General features: G+C 37.9%; 1 protein-coding gene across 3 annotated transcripts in view; it reads right to left on the bottom strand.

The window, feature by feature from the left end:
- The window catches only part of Arp5 (Actin-related protein 5), a 172,185-nt gene that overhangs the window by 118,793 nt on the left and 33,195 nt on the right, over positions 1–20,197 (bottom strand). For all 3 annotated transcript variants that reach the window (XM_090404574.1, XM_090404575.1, XM_090404576.1), the window contains exons 4-5: positions 19,991–20,095; positions 14,950–15,061 (exon numbers count right to left, since the gene is read on the bottom strand). In XM_090404574.1, the coding sequence (XP_090260700.1) occupies positions 14,950–15,061; positions 19,991–20,095 (217 nt within the window). The remainder of the gene's footprint in view (positions 1–14,949; positions 15,062–19,990; positions 20,096–20,197) is intronic.

The raw sequence follows: 20,197 nt of genomic DNA, 5'->3' as shown, positions 1-20,197 counted from the left end.
ATTGGTTCCACAGTTTGTGCACCATGGAACAGCTCATATGCAACCATCTGGCTACCTCTGCCTGACTTTGGCCAGACTCTATCTTATGATGGCTCACCACCTAAATTCATCAGTTAAATGATGTCATGCAGCCATATCAAAGAATTTTGCTATCACAAAATGTCTTGTTCTCACTCCAGACATGAAAGGGAAACCACTCCAAAACCCACTTTTATGCCATACCTCATTTGTATGTCATAATGACTCAACTCACTTTTTACGTAACATACCAGACTTTCATGTTCTTGCCACAGAGTTATCATGATTCTTCTCCTTGTTCTTTAATTCATGGAAATTAATTAATATCTCAAGAGTGGCCAACTATGTGTCCTTTTAGAGCCAAAATAATTCCGGTAGGAATTAGAAGAGCTGCAACCTTTGACCGACACGATGGTACGGGAGCAAGTGAGTGTGCACATGGTGAGGCGGGGATGCAGAAGCTCTGCCTTCCATCACAACATGTTGGTTACACTTCCAGCACTCAGTGCCGTAACGAGGGCATGGCGAAAGAGGCGCCTGACACGGGTGCAAAACGTATAACATTTTTGGGTTAGGGGGTGCAAGTTAGACACTTGCCACAGGCGCTTCATACCCTCGTTACGTCACTGCCAGCACTCATCTATCGGTACCGTTCAACATATTGTTGCATGAGTCCACTGACAGTGCTCTTGTTATCATTGAACTTTTTCAAGTGCTTAGAAATGTTGCATAAAAAATATAAATATGAAGAGGAACACAGAAGTTTTAGGCCAGAGTGGGAAGAGGAGTTTATTTTTGTGAAATGACAAAGCAAACCAATGTGTGCCATATGCCAAATAACACTTGTACAATTCAAAGCCAGCAATTTCAAGCGTCATTATGACATGCATCACAGTCATTTTAGTAAAGTTCCTCTTGGCTCTGATCTGAGGAAAACTAACCTTTCAACTTTGAAAGAACAGCTCCATGGTCAGAGTAAATTGATGTCCATGTTAACTAAAGAGGCTGGTTTTATTTCAGTGTTTAATATTGCACAGGCTAAACGTCCACACATGAAAGGAGAATTTGTCAAGAAGATTGCACAAATAATTTTAGTTTTAGACCCGGACAATAAGAAACTAATTGAACTGATTGAACAGATGCCAGTCTCCAGGCATACAATTGAAAGGAGAATTTCCGTTATCAGTGCTGACATTGTAAATAACTTACACTATAACTTGAAAAACTGTACTGCATTTAGTCTGGCTTTAAATGAATCTACAGAATATTCAGGACAAACCACAAATAGCTACATTTGTCTGTTTTGTAGCTCACGACTTGGACGTCAAGGAAGAGCTATTGGACTCGATACCATTGAAAGATACAACATGTGGCTCTGACATCAAAGAAGTGCTTGATGTTGCATTTACAAAAGCTTCGGTATCGTGCTAAAAAATCATCAGCATTGCAACTGATGGTGCTCCAGCTATGAGGGGTAAAACTGAAGGGTTCATCGGGGCTCCTTGAGAATGATGAATCATATCCTGCTTTCCTACCTGCATTATTCACAGGGAACATCTAGTTGCCAAGTGTTTTAAATTTGAAGTGTAACAGAAGTAGTTCTATGAATTGTCAATTTTATTAGTTCAAGTGCTAAAACACACAGACAATTCAAAAGCTTTCTCGATGAGTTTAATTGTGACGAGATTCCCAATGACGTATCATGGTTTTGCTTAGTAAGGTGGCTCTCAGTTAGCAATGTATTAAACAATTTTTTTTTTTTGTTGTTGTTAGACCCAATCAAACAGTTTCTTAGAGAGAAGGAGAAATTTTTCCCTCATCTCAAAGACATTCAGTGGTTGTTAGACATGGCATTTTTCACCGATGTTTTCCAGCATCTACAGATATTAAATGTTTCACTTCAAGGGAAAGAAAAACTAATAATCGATCTCGCACAGACCATGCTAAGCTTCCAAAGCAAACTAACCTTTCTAGAGAGAGTTGGAAAATAAAAGTTTTAATCACTTCGTTTGAAGAAAATACTGACAAATTCGCCAGGAGTGGAATTAGAAATAGGGTCTTATGTTAGCAAGTTAAATGATCTGGCCGAAGAACTCAACAATCGATTTTGCAACTTTCGATAACTTAAACCAACATTCGCTTTTTTGGAAAATCCTTTCCTCACAAATGTGCTTGAGTGCAGTTGTTCTAATTCAAAACCAACTGTGATGGATGTCACAGCTGCAGAACTGGAGTTTTTGGAACTTCAAGAGGACAAAGGACTGAAGCTAGTGAAGCAAATTGGATGTTCCATAACTGAGCTTTGGAAGCAAGTTCTGGACCAACAGTATTCAACACTCAAGTAATGTGCCAGAAAACTGATCTCCATTTTTGGTACCACGTACTCCTGTGAAGCGCTATATTCGACTCTTAAATTTATTAAATCTAAATATCAATTTGTCTTACATGATGAAGATTTGAATGAGCTTGTAAGAACTGCTTTGACTAATTACACACCTAATTTTAAGGAACTTGCTAAAAAAATGGATACATAAGTAACTTACTACTAGTAAATAAGTAACTAAAATTATTGTTTTGACTTTAAAATTTTTCTAATTGTTCAAAGTAAACTTCATTTAATGTGTTTCGAATTAAACTTTTTTAATGCAGAAATTTTTATTAATCCTGTCTTCCTCTCCTTTTTTTTTCATTTTGTTTCTTTTTTTTGTTGTCGCCTCTTCTCTTTTTGTTTATTTTTTTATGGTAGAGCGTGAAGAGCTGTGTGACGCTTGGACACAAGCGGCATTAACCGTTAATGCAGCTCATTAACCACATTGTGGCCACCCTTGGTATATCTCATTTATAACACACACACACACACACACACACACACACACACACACACACACACACACACACACACACACACACACACATCCCTCAATTATCTGATCACAATGGAAAATCAATTTCCTGAAGTCAGATAATTAAAGGTACAGTTAAGCAAAGATGCAATTACATGGTGCTCTACCAGAAATCACTTGACATGCTGCCCTATTCCAGGGATGGTTAACTGAGATTGTGAGAGATGTATGTAGTCAACTATCACTATAGCAAATTCATAGGGACAACAGGCAGTCACAGTTTGTTATAATGAATTTCATTCAGAACAACATATGTTTATAGGGTCCTGTCAGGACTTTTTGATAGTTTGTTATAACATTGTGTGCTAGAGTGAGAATCAACTGTATATCATTCCTAAAGTGGAAGATGAAGTTGGTAAGTTGGACTGGTTATTACTAACACCATGTTCAAACATAAAAATGTGCACAAATTCACATGGAGAGAAGAGGCAAGGAATAAGAAAAGTCTCATTGACTATGTTATTGTTGATAGCGATAGGGAAGAAATGGTGTAGGAATTGTGGTGTGTGGCAGAATGAAGGGTGAAGTACTGGACGTGGGTAGAAGGAACGACAGGATCATGCGAATGAAATTGGGTCTTGGAGAAGAGCGAGTGGTCGTATTATGTGTATATGCCCCGCAAGTTGGTTGTACAGCAGAGGAAAAAGATGAGTTCTGGAACGTGTTAGATGAAGAAATGAGGGAATTGGAAGAAAATGAGATGGTGATTGTCGGAGGAGACTTGAACGGGCACATAGGAAGACAGAATAGAGACTGTGAAAGGGTGCATGGTGGCCACGGAGTGGGAATGATGAACCAGGAAGGAGAGAGGGTTGTGGACTTTGCAGTAGCGTTTGATCTGGCAATTGTGAACTCGTTTTTCTTCAAGAGGGAAGAACATTTGATAACATTTAGAAGTGGTAACAACAGCTCACAAATTGACTACATTTTGACTAGAAGAAAACATCTTAAGGTTGTGAAAAATTGTAAGGTAATTCCAACAGATCAGGTAGCACAACAACACCGACTGCTGTGCGCAGACTTTAAATTAAGATCGAAGATAAGAACTTCTGGTTGCCATGGGATGAAGACAATTAAGTGGTTTCGCTTAAAAGAAGAGAGTGTGAGGAATCGTTTTAGGGAGAGAGTGTTAGAGAGGATTTTGGATGGACTGGAAAGTGTACAAGATTGGTGGAAACATAATTCAAAAGTAATCCTGAGCTGTGCAATCGAGGTGCTTGGTGAGACATCTGGAAAGATTAGAGAGCAGAAGGAGGGTTGGTGGTGGAATAATGATGTACAAGTGGCAGTGACAGCTAAGAGGAAGGCAAAGCAGAAGTGGGATGAGTCAAGAGTGGAAGAGGACAGAGAGGTGTACAAAGAGAGAAAGCAAGAAGCCAAGAGAGTTGTGGCACAGGCGAAGGCCATGGCATATCAAGATCTGTATGATCAATTAGAAACAAAGGAAGGACAGAGAAAAATTTACCAACTAGCGAAATGTAGAAATAAAGCAGCTAAGGACATCTTACATGTGAGGCAGATCAAAGATGCTGAAGGAAGAGTATTATGGAGGGATGTGGACATAAGAAACAGATGGAAAATATACTTTGAGGGACTTCTGAATGAGGAAAATGCAAGGACTCACAGAGGAGATGGGCAGCCTTCTGAGGGGATGGTGCAGAACATCAGTAGAATGGAAGTGATGGAGGCCATGAAGAGGATGAGGAATGGAAAAGCGGTGGGCCCCGACAGAATTCCAGTGGAGGCATGGAAGGCACTGGGGGAAGAGGGAATTGACCTGCTGTGGGACCTGTTCATGAAAGTTTGCCAACAGGAAAATATACCCGAGGAATGGAGGGAGAGTATTCTTGTTCCCATCTACAAGGGTAAAGGGGATGCACAAGACTGTAAAAATTACAGAGGAATAAAGTTGATGTCCCACACAATGAAGATCCTAGAAAGGGTTCTTGATGGTAGATTGAGGGAGGAGGTGGAGATTGCAAAGGAACAATTTGGCTTCATGCCTGGAAGATCAACAACAGATGCTATCTTTGGGTTACGACAGATGATGGAAAAATATCGAGAGAAACAAAGGGAGCTACATCTGGTATTTATTGATCTGGAGAAAGCATACAATAGAGTGCCAAGGCAAGAAGTCTGGAGGTGTCTGAGGGAGAAGAAGGTGCCGGAGAAATATGTCAGGTTGGTGCAGGAAATGTACAGAAATGTGAAGACAAGTGTTCGGACCTGTTTGGGACAGACAGAAAGTTTTCAAGTAACAGTTGGCTTGCATCAAGGGTCAGCATTAAGTCCGTTTCTGTTTAATATTGTGATGGAGGTGGTAACAGAGGAGGTGAGAGAAGATGCACCTTGGACAATGTTGTATGCAGATGACATCTTGCTGTGTGTAGATTCAAGAGAAGAAGCAGAAACTAAACTGGAAAGATGGAGAAAAGTACTGGAAGAGAGAGGTATGAGACTGAGCAGAAGTAAGACAGAGTATATGTGTTGCGCAGTGGGCGGTGGCCAGGAGACAGACCTGGAGCTGGAAGGAAATGTCATCAGGAAGGTGAGAGACTTTAGATACTTAGGTTCGACAGTGGAAGAAGATGGAGGAGGTGAGAAGGAAGTGGGATGCAGGATACAAGCAGGTTGGAGGAACTGGAGGGAGATGGCTGGAGTGTTATGTGATAAGAGGGTGCCGATCAATCTGAAAGGCAAAATTTATAGGACAGTAGTGAGGCCAGCTATGACATATGCTATAGAAACTGTGGCCCTGAGGAAAAATAACATTAGCAGGATGGAAGTAGCAGAGATGAGAATGCTTAGGTGGATGTGCGGTGTGACCAGAAAGGATCATCTGAGAAATGACTATGTCAGGGGAACAGTGAAAGTTACGAACTTAGGAGCGAAAATACAGGAGGCAATGTTGAGATGGTTTGGTCATGTGATGAGGAGGGAGGACGAATATGTGGGAAGAAGGGTCATGCAGATGGATGTGCAAGGAAGGCGGAAGCGTGGGCGGCCAAAGAAGAGATGGAGGGAGCTGGTAGAAGAGGACTTGAAGATGAAGAACTTGGATGTGGTGACAGCCCAAGACAGGAAGGTGTGGAGGAGACTCATAATAAACAGTGACCCCACTTAAGTGGGAGAAGCTGCTGAAGAAGAAGAAGAAGAAGATTGTTGATAGTGATGTTTTCTCCCTGGTGCAGGACACCAGTGTACATAGGATTTGAAATTGGAAGTAATCACCATTTAGTCTTGAACAAGATAAAATTGAATTTCATATTGAAAGAAGAACATGTAAGAAAGTTTTAAAGCGAATAAAAGTTGAGCAGCTCTCACATGTGAACGGTACACTAAAATACACAAAGATTATTGAAGAAAAAATGAAAGAGTTTGAGAACAGGAACCAAACCTTGGAGATTCAGTAGCAAGCCTTGAAGAAAACCCTGATTGATTCAGCCGGAGAGGCATGTGGTGAGGTTGTCTGCAAGGATAGAAAAATCAGAACTCCATGGTGGACACAAGAAGTTAAAGAGGCAGTGAAGGAAAAGAAGAAAGCATATCAAAAGTTCCTGACAAATAAGTCAGTTTGTGCTCTTAGAGAATACAGAGACGCATGTAAGAAAGCTAAACACACTATGTAAAACTAGCTAAACAAAAGTCATGGGAAGACTTTGTCAAGAACATAGAAAATAAATATCAGGAAAGTAGGAAAATATTCTGAAGGTTGTTGAAGAAGCTTAGAAATGGAGAAAAGAGTGCTGTAAAAGGAGTTAGAGATGATAAAGGTGACATGAAAACTGGAGAAAAAGATATCCGTGAAGTATGGAGTAATTACTTCAAAAAATTGCTAAACGAAACAAGTAGTAATAGTACAGTGGTAAAAAACACTTGACAGGCAAACAGTCAGGAATACATATCCATACTTGAAGTAGAAAAAGCCATCAAAGGATTCAAATGTGGAAAGGCAGCAGGAGTAGATGATATTTGACCAGAAATGCTGAAGAATGGTGGTACAAAAGTCTTACAGTGGCTGCACCGCATAGTTCAGAAGGCCTGGACTGAGGGACTAATTCCCGATGACTGGAGTAGAGCTGTAATTGTACCCATATATAAAAAGGGAAATAAAACTGAATGCGAGAATTACAGAGGAATTTCCCTACTGAGTGTTCCTGGCAAGATCTATGCAAGTATACTTCAAAAACGGTTCAGAAGAATTGTGGAAGAAAACTTGGTGAACAACAAGCTGGATTCAGGCCAAATAGAGGCTGTCAGGATCAGATCTTCACTTTACGACAAATAGTTGAGAAAGCATGGGAATATAACAAAGATCTGTATTTAAGTTTTGTCAATCTGGAAAAAGCATATGACAAGGTGCAAAGAGAGAAGCTATTCAATACGCAACAGTTATATGGTGTCAATGGGGCATTATATAAAGTAATATTTAGTCTGTATTTGAGTTGTAAGTCAGCAGTTAGAATTGAAGGAAGTACAGAAAGATGATTTAATGATAAATCTGGAATGAGACAAGGAGGTACATTATCCCCTCTGTTATTCATTATCTATATGGATCACATTATGAAGGAAAGTGGTATTAAACATGATATCAGAATTTGAGATGTTAATGTCAGCTCTTTGCTTTTTGCAGAAGATGTTATAGTTCTAAATAAATCCGCTACAAGTCTGCAAGATTTCCTGACTAAATTGAATAACTGTTATAATAAATATGGTATGAAGGTCAGCAATAAAAAGACAAAGACAATGAAAATAGGCAGAATCGTTGAAAATGTCAACTGCGTTTTGAACGGAGAACCTGTGGAACAAGTAAACCATTTCAGCTACTTAGGCACGATTTTTAGTGAAGATGGTAAATTAAATATGGAAATAGACAACAGAATCAACAAATTTGGTATGGTAGGAAGTCAACTGAATAAATTCACATGGAATAAGAGAGAAATTAGTCAGAACACTAAATTAGCTGTATACAAGACAGTATTCAAACCAATTTTAACTTATGGATCTGAGAGCTGGGTCACAAGTAAAACACTTGACTAAAGACTGAGACCGCAGATATGAAAGTCCTGAGAAAGATTAGAGGTGTGAACAGATGGCATCAATGGCAATATCATATTAAAAATGAGGATATTAGGAAAGAACTTGATATTGTCAGCATCTAGGAATGCATTAGCAGAGCTAATCTCAGGTGGTATGGTCACTTAAACAGAATGGATGAGGAAAGATTAGCAAAACAAGTGTTCTCTGCCAGGTTGGCAAGAAAATGACCCAGAGGAAGACCAAGATATAGATGGATTGATATGGTAAAAAGTGCCTTAAACGATAGAAATATAAGATATCTGATAATGTTGGAGTCTTGGCAAGTAACAGACTGATTTGGAGGAAAATTGATTATAGATAGGGAGTTAGTAATGATAGAAATTTTTCATGTAGTACTATCATATCCTGTACACCCCTTGAGGGTACAGGGCAGGAATTTGATGATGATGAGTTGGTAAGAGATGTCAATCTGATTGCTCTCTTCTATATTGAGTGAAGTATTTTTAGGGAGCTCTTAGTGGCCCTCATCCCAAATTTGAGAGCAATATTCATTCAATAGTTGGGTGGATTTGTGATTTATAAGGTTAACGGCTGTTTGGACATGAAGTAATACCTTGAGCAAAAGAGAAATCTTAGTTTTTTGGAAGCAGAGGAGATAATGGTTGTGATGTGTTTATGCCAGAAGAGGCTAGATGTTAGGGTGGTTCTAAGAAGAGAAATCTCATCTTGTTTAGAGATTTGAGTTGAAAGCAAAAATACTGCAAATAAATGGTTCTTTTTTTGTGGGAAATATGCAGAACTGGGTTTGCTAGTACTGAAATTGATGAGGTAATTTGAACTTCATTGGAGAATGAGAGGGAGATTTGATGTTGTACACACCGAGATGATTTGTGTTATGTAAGTGAGGAGTGCAATGTGCTGTTATATGCAAAACTGTGTACTGGGTTAGTAGTCAACTGAAGTCAGTCATAGATATTAATAAGGAAGAGGGTTAGAGGGTTGGTGAGAGAACAGAACTGTGTGGAACTCCAGCATTTACCAAATGATGAGAGAATAAGTAACCATCCACCAACCCCCATAGCGTGCATCCAGTCGGAAAGCTGGTAATTCAATTGTAAAAGTTTAGGACAGAACAAATGATGGAAGTTTCTTTAATATAGGCCTTTGTGTCAGATCTGGTCAAAAGCTTTGGAGATATCAAGTGCAACCACATGAGATTCACAAAACTTCTCTATAGCATTTGTCCAGAGATGGGTGACATACGTGAGTACATCTCCTGTTGGTCAGCAGAGGACAGAATCCATACTGGCAGTCATTTATTTGCTGGGTATCTTCAAGGTAGCATAGGAGTTGAGTAATGATGATTCTCGTTATTTTAGACATGACTGAGGTGAGAGTAAAAGACTGGGAATTAGTTTGATGGTAACGATTTGTCATCCTTCTTGGGAAAGGGTTGAACAGAGGCCAACTTCCAGCCTTTGGGGTAGATACCAGTGGAGTAAAAAAACATTAATAGGTGACACAGGACAGGAGTCGGTTCTGATGCACAAACCTTCAGGACAATTGGAGGAATGCTATCATGACCAGGAGACTTTTTAGGGTCTAATTTGGACAATATTCTTCTGATCTCTTTCTGGCAAAAGGACAGAACAGCACTGAGTACTGTGCATCTGAAATAGCTGGGTCATTTACCATGATTCATTATGCATGCATTGGATGCAAAGTGTGAAGCCAGGAGATTGGCTTTTTCTGTGGGTGATGATGCAAAAGAGCTATATGAATGTGACAGGGGTAGGAGAAGTTTGGACAAAAATTACAACTAACTGCTTTGGTGAAAGATCAAAAGGAGTAGCTGCCATTTGGACAGCATGCAAGTTTCCTGTTTCTGCTCTTTCAATCTGTTTTCCAGTTGTGGAATGTTTGATTTTTTCCTTGTACAGCTTTGGCACACCTTTTTGGAAGAACCAAGGCATAGTTAGGAAGCAGCAATTCAGAGTAATGTGGGGAATGTATGTTTCCATGCTGGTAGGGATTACTTCAATGATGTGTTTGGATTGGAAGGACAAAAACAATAGTTCAACTAGGGGAATAAGACACAAAAGTCATGGATGTCATTCCACTTGACAGTGTTATAATACGAGGATATTCTTGTTTGAGAGTGGCTGTGTGGACTTTGTTCCATGGGGGCGGGGGACAAGCATGAGATTATGGTCTGCATTACCTATGGGACCCACTATATTCACATAGTACTTGGAAAGGTCATTAGTGAGGAAAGGATCTAAGGTGTTTTAGGAGTGGTTAGGGTTATCTGGTATTTTGGTAAGAATGTGAACAATTTGTGTAAGGTCATTACTGATGGTAAATGTCTCAGCATCTCTTCCTACTTGGTCTGTGCAACTGGAGAAGGAAGGGCACCTGTTGATGTTATAAATATTAAAATCTCCTAGGAGAATGATTTTACTGTTAGGGAAGCAGGACTGGAGAAGATCAATGTTTAGGGAGAGGAAGTTAAAGAGCTCAGAGTGATATTAGAGAGGATTAAATAAAATAAATGAATGAAGGATAAAGCCACAGTACTGCCTCTCACATAACATATACACAGTACATAGCTGTTGTGTTCTTCTATTATCCTGATCTGTGGCTTGTGCTTATACATAGTACTGACAATAATATTTGTATTATAAACAGTAGACATACTTCAGGGAGCTATGATATGGCTTCACATATAAAAGCATGGATCCCCATCTGAAAAGAAGTGTGATTGTATTTCTGATTTGACCCTCACCCCCCATATCTACTTTGCTGAATGAGGTAGCAAACCACATTCACATCTCTAATCAATCTACATTCACATCTCTAATCTAATAATCAAATGAGCCTTGCTTTTATCTGCAAAGTCAAAACATAATCCCTTCCCTAACATATCAAGATGTTTCCTGTCCATAGTGTGTAGTGTACCATGTTATGAAAAAACAAAAACAAAAGCACAGAACAGTATACAGAAGATTTTTTTGAAACATTATACGTTTCAGATGTATTAGAAAGAATATATTTGAGATATAACTTATGAAATACAGTGCTACAACTTTATCCTGAAGAGTATTATCTTCTGCTGAGCCAAATGAGAAGTAGTCTGCAGTACACAAATTACATTACATGGAACAACTTAGGAAATTCTGTACAAATATTACTATCACTATTATTATTACTATTATTACGGGCGACTCCAGGGAGTCCTTAGATTCATCAAGGCCCTAAACATCATGTCCACACAACTATACGACATTCTCACAGTATCTATCATACCTTGCCTTGAACTCACTCACTGTCATAGCACCCACAACAGACTCTGGCAGCTTATTCCACTCATTCACCAGTCTAAAAGTAAAGAACCTAGCTCTAACACCCCTGCTAACCACACTCTTGCCCAGCTTCCATAGGCCCCTAGTTCTCCCACCACCAGTCCTGATCTCAAAAATATCCTCTGAATTAATCCTATGGAAACCCTTTAGCAATTTGAATGTCTAAATCATATCTCCTCTTTCCTGCCTATCAACTAATTTCTGCAACCCGCAAATCTTCAACCTGTTCTCATATGGTTCATTCCATAGACCTACTATCATCTTAGTCACTCGCCTCTGGATTATCTCCACCTCCTCCCCATCGGTGACCAAATCTGGGCACAGTAGTCAAGATGAGGTCTTATCAAGGCTCGGTACAGAGGTACAATAACTTGCTTGTCTCTGCTCGTCAAGATATTTTTCGACAACCAAGTGAGTTGATGAGCTGATTTAGCTACTTTTGCAATGTGCCCCCTAAACTTCATCTCCCTATCCACCAACACTCCCAAGTCCCTGGCTTCATCAATCTCCTGGAGTACAGTTCAACCAATGTGGTATACTGCTGCTAATCTTTTCAGCCCAAAATGCATAACCTTACATTTTGTCACATTAAATTGACATCCATTCTCCTTAGTCCAGAACTCCAATCTATCCAAGCCGTCCTGCAAGATTTTGACATCCTCTGCATTCACTATTGCCCCACCCAACTTTGCATCATCAACGAAAAAAGAAATGATCCTCTTAGATCCTTCCCTATATTGTTAATGAACAAATTAAACAGCAGTGGTCCAAGAACAGAACCCTGCGGCACACCACTAGTCACAGGCCGTCTTTTGGACTCTACTCCTGAATAAACTATCTTTGATATCTCTCCATCAACCACCCACCCATCTATCTCACCAACCCTATATCCATTCCCATATGTACTTTATGGATTAGAATTCTATGTGGTATCCTGTCAAATGCCTCAGCCAGGTCCAGCAGTATCACTGTAAACCCATTACCCTTATCCAGTTAAGCCATCACCGTGTTATAAAACTTGAGCAAGTTACTGAGGCATGATCTACCCTTCACAAAGCCATGCTGTCCCCATACAGTATCTCATTTTCATCAATCCATTCCTGTATTTTTCCCTTGACTACTTTCTCCAAGACCTTGACAACGACTCCTGATATGCTGATCGGTTGGTAATTTGCAACCGTAGTCTTGGATCCTCCTTTATGCAGTGGAACTATTTTCCCCTCTTTCCATACCTTTGGGACTAAACCAGACCCGAAACTCAGATTAAACAACATGGTCAAGGGCACTGATAATTCTTTAGCTGCTTCACGCAAGACCCATGCCGGTATACCATCCAATCCCACAGATGTATTGATATTAAGGTTCTATAATAGACTATTCACCTCCACTTCATTCATCACAATTCCCATATAAACTAATGGTTCCTTCATTTTTCCAATGTCACCACCTGGATGATATACTTTTGCAAAGTGCTCACTCAGTAACTCCACTATATCGACTGATTCAGTGACCTCCTTACCATCGTCATCCCTTAAAATCATTCTGCCATGTACAGTTTTTTTTTCTTGCTTGTAGCATATTGAAAGAACTGTTTGGGATTCTCTTTAGCTTGCATAGCTAGTTTCCTTTCATAATCTGCTTTTGCTTTTTTTACCACACCCGTTACCCTTCTAGCCTGCACTTTATACAGTTTGTGTGCCTGCAGGTCACCTCTTTCTTTAAATTCCCTCCACAGTTGTTTCTTTTTTTGGAGCTCAAGCTTAATGTAGTTATTCATCCATTTAACACCTACTTGTTTTACTATTTGGACCCTAGGTATACAATCAGCCATAACCTCCTGTAAATGCTCCTTGACCACTTCCCATGCTCTATCGACATCCAGCCCTTGCAGTTGTACATGCTATGGCACTGATCCAAGCAATCTCCTAAGCTTGTCATACTTGCCAGCACGGTAATTCCACATATACCCTGTCTTAATCGAAAATTCCACACCTTTAGCCACCTCCCAGGTCAAGACCTTATGATTACTCTGACCAATAGGTGGCAACATGGTCATATTCATTATAGTCAAATTCTCAGATGCTATTACCAGGTCAAGCACTCTTACACCCCTAATATTTTCAATTACATGCTGTCTCAGATAGTTATCCCTTAATAATTGAATAAAGTCCATTTCCTTCCTCACATGTGTCCTTTCCTCCTTCCAATCAATGTTACCATAGTTGAAATCCCCCATAATAATTATCCTCCTTCCACTCATTTCATCAATTTGTTTATGCATACTATCTCCACCATCTATTCCATCACCTGGTCTATAGTAACACCCAACTGTATATTTTGTTCTGCCAGTCTCAATCTCACACCAAATAGCCTCAAATGAGCTCTTTTCACTATCCTGCAATACAACTTCAATTCTCCTTGGCTGCAGTTCATCAGCTATCATCAATAACACCCCTCCTCCCATTTTATTCTCTCTGTCCCTCCTAAACACACTATAACCTACACATTCTATCCCACTAACTATATCATCTTCCATCAGCCATGTTTCATTAATGCCAATAACCTGTGGCCAGGAAGAGCCAATCAAGGCCAAAAATTCTTCCTTCTTGTTCCTAATACTCCTGGCATTAGTATACATGAAATGCAGTGGTCCCTTTGTCCCACCCCTATCTTGATGCGTTATTCTAACTATCCAATTCTGATTTTTTGTCCTTAGTACTGGCTCGGGTACATTATATACATTCTTACACTCAACTGTCTCACTGATGTCAGCATATCCACTTCCCTCCCTCCTTGGTAGTTCTAGTTTCCCTGGTTCTGCACATCAATTTTCACTTCATTCAGCAACACTTTTTCCTGTCTCTGCACACCAAATCCATTCAAATGCAGGCCATCCATCTTGTATAAATCCTTTCGCCCATCAAACTCATTCCACACCACACCGTCTGCATAACCTGCGCATAATGTCATTTGCGATTATGGCCCTCCTTCTAAACTCCTCTCTGTTTACCGTGCCAACAGACTCACCATTCTAACTCTGTCACTCTTTTCTTTCACTACCTTTAACAATACTTTCAAGTTCCTCTTTCAAATTATACTATAAAACCAAGAAAAATATTGGAATCAATGGAAATTATGATTAACCTGCCCATCTGAGTATAAATCTAGTTTAACTCTCTAATTATTATTCAGCAATGATTCAGTTACTGTAAAGGAGAGTAAGCACATATTTAAGCTCAGGCATGACAGCATGCATAAAGTAAAATTGAACAACTACAATTCAATCTTTATCTATTTCTCTGAATGGCTTTTTTCTTCTATTTGTACCTGCAACATGAAGAATTCCCCTGATAAGGGGGATGAAGAAGTCCTATTAATTAAATCAACAGTAGTTTCTTTCAATCTAATTAGCCATAATAAACAACCCACACACATATCTAAATAATTTAACCGTTAATTACTTGGATTGCAATTAAAATAAAGCATGGCAAGAACAAAAACAGTCTAGGGGGCCTACACAAATATTAATTTTTACTACTGCAAACACCACCAAGCTTTTAAGATTTAAACAACTGTCTTACAGTCTGAAAAATTTACTTTAAAAATTTATAAATAAACAAACTTACACTGTCTTAGGTAACTTGGATTACACACTGCTTCTGTAAGCACTATGGGATGAGATACATGTCCTACTGTATTGATACCAAGATGACTGAAAATATGATCAAATATGACTTCCTATGTGAAAAAAGAAAATTATGATATCATAATTTTGTTTTTAGAAAAAGCCAATATGTTACCTCTTAAGCTATTTCAGTTTAAATCAAAGTTTTCTAAGTGTGAAATATTATAAGCAAGATATACTAATATACAAGATATACAAACCAAGTGATTACTAGTTTCAAAACTGATGATACTGAGCATAACAAATACAATGAACTCTCACTACAGTAAACCTCTAGGACCACAAAAATAGTTCATTATAACAAATTTCCTGTAGAAAAACATTCAGCCTATGAGGCTATAGAAAACTACCAGAAGTCAGGACTTCTGGTAGTTTTCTATAGTGAGTTGGTTTGTTATTGTGAGAGTTATTATATTGATAGTGCTATAGAGTGAACAATGTCTATTTTGAAAGAAAAAAAAAAAAACTTTTGTGAAAAGCATCCATTACGGGATAAAGAGAACAAGGTAAGTCAAAATGAAGTTTCCTAAAAACATTATAGGGATGTTTAAGGGTCAAAGCTGTATAACTGAGAGGAGACCTCCACATAGCCTTTAAAGGAATGAGGAAAACCGACCAGGGCTTCTGACTTAATGTCCAATCCTCACCTTCTCGTGGTGCACCCTGATAGGTATCTACCTGGAAGCTGAATGAATGAGGATTAGCTGACAAAATTGTATTCTTATTGGGTTAAACCAAAATATCAAATGACGGTACAACATGACAGAATTTCATGCCGACTGGGGCATCGCCCAGTTAAACAAGCCCCACACTCCCACTGTTTTCGCCAGGAAACCAGGGCAAAGAGCAAAAAAGTCAGCTACTAGAACAAATCCTGAAACATACCCCAACTCAACATCACCAGAGTTCAAGATCGGTACTATCAACATAAGAAGCCTGAATGGCAAAGAAATGGAGCTAGCTGAGGGAATGGATAAGTACCAGATCTACCTAATAGAGGTGAATTGAAACAATAAAGACAAAAACTGGTGAGATCATTCTGAACAATAAATATAAAATGATATATATAGGCAATAACAATCATGGAAAAGAAGGAGTAGCTATAGTATTCAACACTAAATAAGAGGCTAATCTTCTTGAATGGCAAGCAATATCAAGTAGAGTGATGTGGGCAAATATCAGAATGGGGAACTGGACAATGAGACTTATTTGTGACTATGGTTCTATTAAGGTAGAAGTGGAGGAATTTTTTGAAGCTTTAGAGAAAGTAACTGACACAATGAAAAATGAAACGTTGGTCCTTGTTGGGAATCTAAATAGAAGAGTAGGAAATGATTGTCAGACATACAAAAATATTTTGGGAAAATTTGGAGAAAAGAGCAAAGCCAATAATAACGGCAAACACCTGTTGATTTTTGCTCAGGACACGGAATGGTTATTACTAACACAATGTTCCAACATAAAAATGTGCACAAATTCACATGGAGAGAAAAGGCAAGGAATAAGAAAAGTCTCACTGACTATGTTATTGTTGATAGTGATGTTTTCTCATTGGTGCAGGACACCAGAGTGTGCAGAGGATTAAAAATTGGAAGTAATCACCATTTAGTCTTGAACAAGATAAAATTGAATCTCATATTGAAAAGAAGAACACGTAAGAAAGTTTTAAAGCGAATAAAAGTTGAGCAGCTCTCAGGTGTGAACTATAGACCAAAATACACAAACATTATTCAAGAAAAAATGAGAGTTTGAGAACAGGAACCAAACCTTGCAGATTCAATCGCAAGCCCTGAAGAAAAAATTGATTGATTCAGCCAGAGAGGCATGTGGTGAGGTTGTCTGCAAGGATAGAAAAATAAGAATTCCATGGTGGACACAAGAAGTTAAAGAGGCAGTAAAGGAAAAAAAAAAGAAAGCATATTAAAAGTTCCTGGCAAATAAGTCAGTTTGTGCTCTTGTAAGAAAGCTAAATACACTATGTAAAACTAAGTAAACAAAAGTCATGGGAAGACTTTGGCAAGAACATAGAAAATAAAATCAGGGAAGTAGGAAAACATTCTGGAGGCTGTTGAAAAAGCTCAGAAATGGAGGAAAGAGTGCTGTAAAAGGAATTAGGGATGATAAAGGGAATATAAAAACTGGAGAAAAAAAGATATCCTTGATGTATGGAGTAATCACTTCGAAAAATTGCTAAATGAAACAAGCAGTGACAGCACAGTGGTAAAAAAACACTCAATTGGCATGCAATCAGGAATACATATCCATATTTGAAGTAGAAAAAGCCATCAAAAGCCTGAAATGTTGAAAGGCAGCTGGAGCAGGTGATATTCAGGGACAAGTTCCAGATGATTGGAGTAGAGTTCTCATAGTATCCATATATAAAAAGGGAAATAAAACTGAATGTGAGAATTACAGAAGTATTTCTTTCCTGGTAAGATTTATGCAAGTATACTTGAGAAATGGTTGAGAAGGATTGTGGAAGAGAAGATTGGTGAAGAACAAGCTGGATTCTGGGCAAATAGAGGATGTCAGGATCAGATTTTTACTTTACGACAAATAGTTGATAAATCATGGGAATATAACAAAGATCTTAAGCGAAAGATAGACTATCCTTAGAACTGTTGTGCAACTGGATTTTGAGAGCTTTGGACATAATTTTGCCATAAATAATTAATTTAATTACAGAAGCATTGTTGCTATTGAGTTGAAATGCTGATTTTCTTCAACAGAATTCCAAAATATCTCAAACTGCCATAACAACATTCACTATCTATTTCTTAAAGTTTTAAACTATTTTTCATGTGTGAACTATATTGAGAAACTTTTTAATTTCTCTTTTCATGAAGTAAAATCAAGGGTGCAAGATTTACACATGGGCAAGTTATATTTGAGTAAATATAGTAACTGTTGTAATAGATTTGGTATGAAAATCAGCAATTACAAGATAATGAAAATAGGCAGAAACATTGAACTGCATCATGAATGGAGAACCTATAAAACAAGTAAAACATTTCAGCTAATTAGGCACAATTTTTAGTGAAGATGATAAATTAAATATGGAAACAGACAACAGAATCAACAAAAATGCTATGGTTGGGAAGTCAACTGAATAAACTTATATGGAATAAAAGAGAAATTAGTCAAAACACTAAATTAGCTGTATACAAGACAGTGTTCAAACAAATTATAATTTATGGATCTGAGAATTGGGTTAGAAATAAAACACAGAAATAGACCACAGATATGAGAGTCCTGAGAAAGATTAGGGGCATGAACAGATGGCATCAGTGGCAATATCATATTTAAAAACTAGGATATTAGGAAGGAACTTGACATTGTTAGTATAAAGGAATGTGTTAGCAGAGCTAATCTCAGGTGGTATGGTCACTGAAACAGAATGGGAGAGGAAAGATTAGCAAAACAAGTGTTTGTTCTCTGCCAGGAAAAAGACCCAGAGGAAGACCAAAGATATAGGTGGATTGATGCAATAAAAAGTGCCTTAGAAGACAGAAATATAAGATCTGATAAGGTTGGAGTTTTGACAGGTAGCAGATTGATTTGGAAGAAAATTGTAGATAGGAGGTTAGTAATGATGTAAGTTTTTCGTGTAGTACTATCATATCCAGTACACCCCTTGAGGGTACATGTCAGGAATTTGACAATGATGATGAAAAACATTATATTACAATTTTAAACAGCAACATGAAAATAATGAAATCTAGGCCTTTTGATATAAAAAAAAAAGAATGATAAATTTCTAGAATGAAGGTAATCTATTATAGAATTTTGAAGACAGTCTTAGTTCTCCTTAGTGAGAATGATCATGATTTTTGTTAAAAATATTCTCAATGTAAAGAAGTAGGATAGTTCCTTTAAAAGTTGGTTCTTCCCTTGAAAAAAAAAACATTAACTGTCAACCATTTAGATGGTACCAACTATGGATAACCGACTGAGAGAACTGGACTATTTTTTATTATTTCATTTATGTATTTATTTTAATGTAACTCTCACCCACAAAACGTTAGAAACCTATAGAACATCAGTACCACAGGTAGGCTAGGATTTATTTATTTTTATTCTTCATTTATAATCTAATCTGGGGACACTATTATAGAGACCAAATGTGGAACATCTCATACTGAGTGATAAAATTCATCTCTTGTGAAAGACATTTACAAACAACCATGGTGAGATTCAAACCAGAAGCCTGTTGGTTTGGAGACACTTGGCCAGTCAGGACAGCAATATCATATTTGGTCTGGTCTTTACTCAGTTGTCGGTACGGTTCTTAAGATGTTCTTAAGTTCAGAAATTCTATACATCAACTGACTTTGGACTTGCATTTGTTACCTAATTCATATAAATTATGCATGCTAGAAGTTGAGGCTGTTATTTTAAGACCTCAAAATATTATAAAGTATTTAAAATGCTGAATTCCCATCTTCCCTTTGGTTGGGCTTGAGGACCTGTCACAGGCAAGTAACTTGGCTTCTAAACCTGCTAACTGCTTATGACAGGGTGATCAAACCGATCTGCACTCTCTGCTATGTCTGTAAATTGCATGTTCTTCTGACTGTTTTTTTTTTTGGCATGATGAAAAACTCTGCCACCTCTATATGAGAATGGCTAACTCACCTTTATTTTAAAAGCCCTGATAAAGGTTCTTCATGTCCTACATTGGATTCAAACCTTTTTCCAACCAAAGGACATCATTGACAAAATGAGCTAAGGAGGCTCTTACAAAAATGTTGAATTATAGGTTATAAATAAAATATATAAGTTGCATTGTCATTTTCAAGAGAAATGAAATAAATTATATTCATAAACCATGTACAAGTATAATGCATGACATTATATCCATCTTAAACTATCAACGTGGTATCAAATACTAAAAACAAAACTTTTAATATACAGAGAGATTATATGAAATTAAGAATTATTTGATATTACAAGTTAATTGGTATTAATTCTGAATTTCTCACCTGAACATCAAACTGAGTAACAACATTTCTGTCAAACTGTGTCTTCATAAGCCACCTCACAACCTCAGGATTAGAGATATCATTTCCTACTTGTGTTTCATTGTCCTTGGATGAAAATAAGAAAATATTTGAATATAAAATATCTATATTACCTTTCCTCTTAATGAATTAGGTTCAATGGCCTGTCAGAGGCAAGTACCCAGCTTC

Source organism: Typopeltis vanoorti, chromosome 15 (assembly GCF_054136105.1).
Source record: "Typopeltis vanoorti isolate ZY-2024b chromosome 15, IOZ_Tvanoo_1.0, whole genome shotgun sequence".
NCBI classification, from domain to species: Eukaryota; Metazoa; Arthropoda; class Arachnida; order Uropygi; family Thelyphonidae; genus Typopeltis; species Typopeltis vanoorti.
The sequence above is the reverse complement of the archived record's forward strand: the minus strand, read 5'-3'. Positions and strand labels throughout refer to the sequence as shown.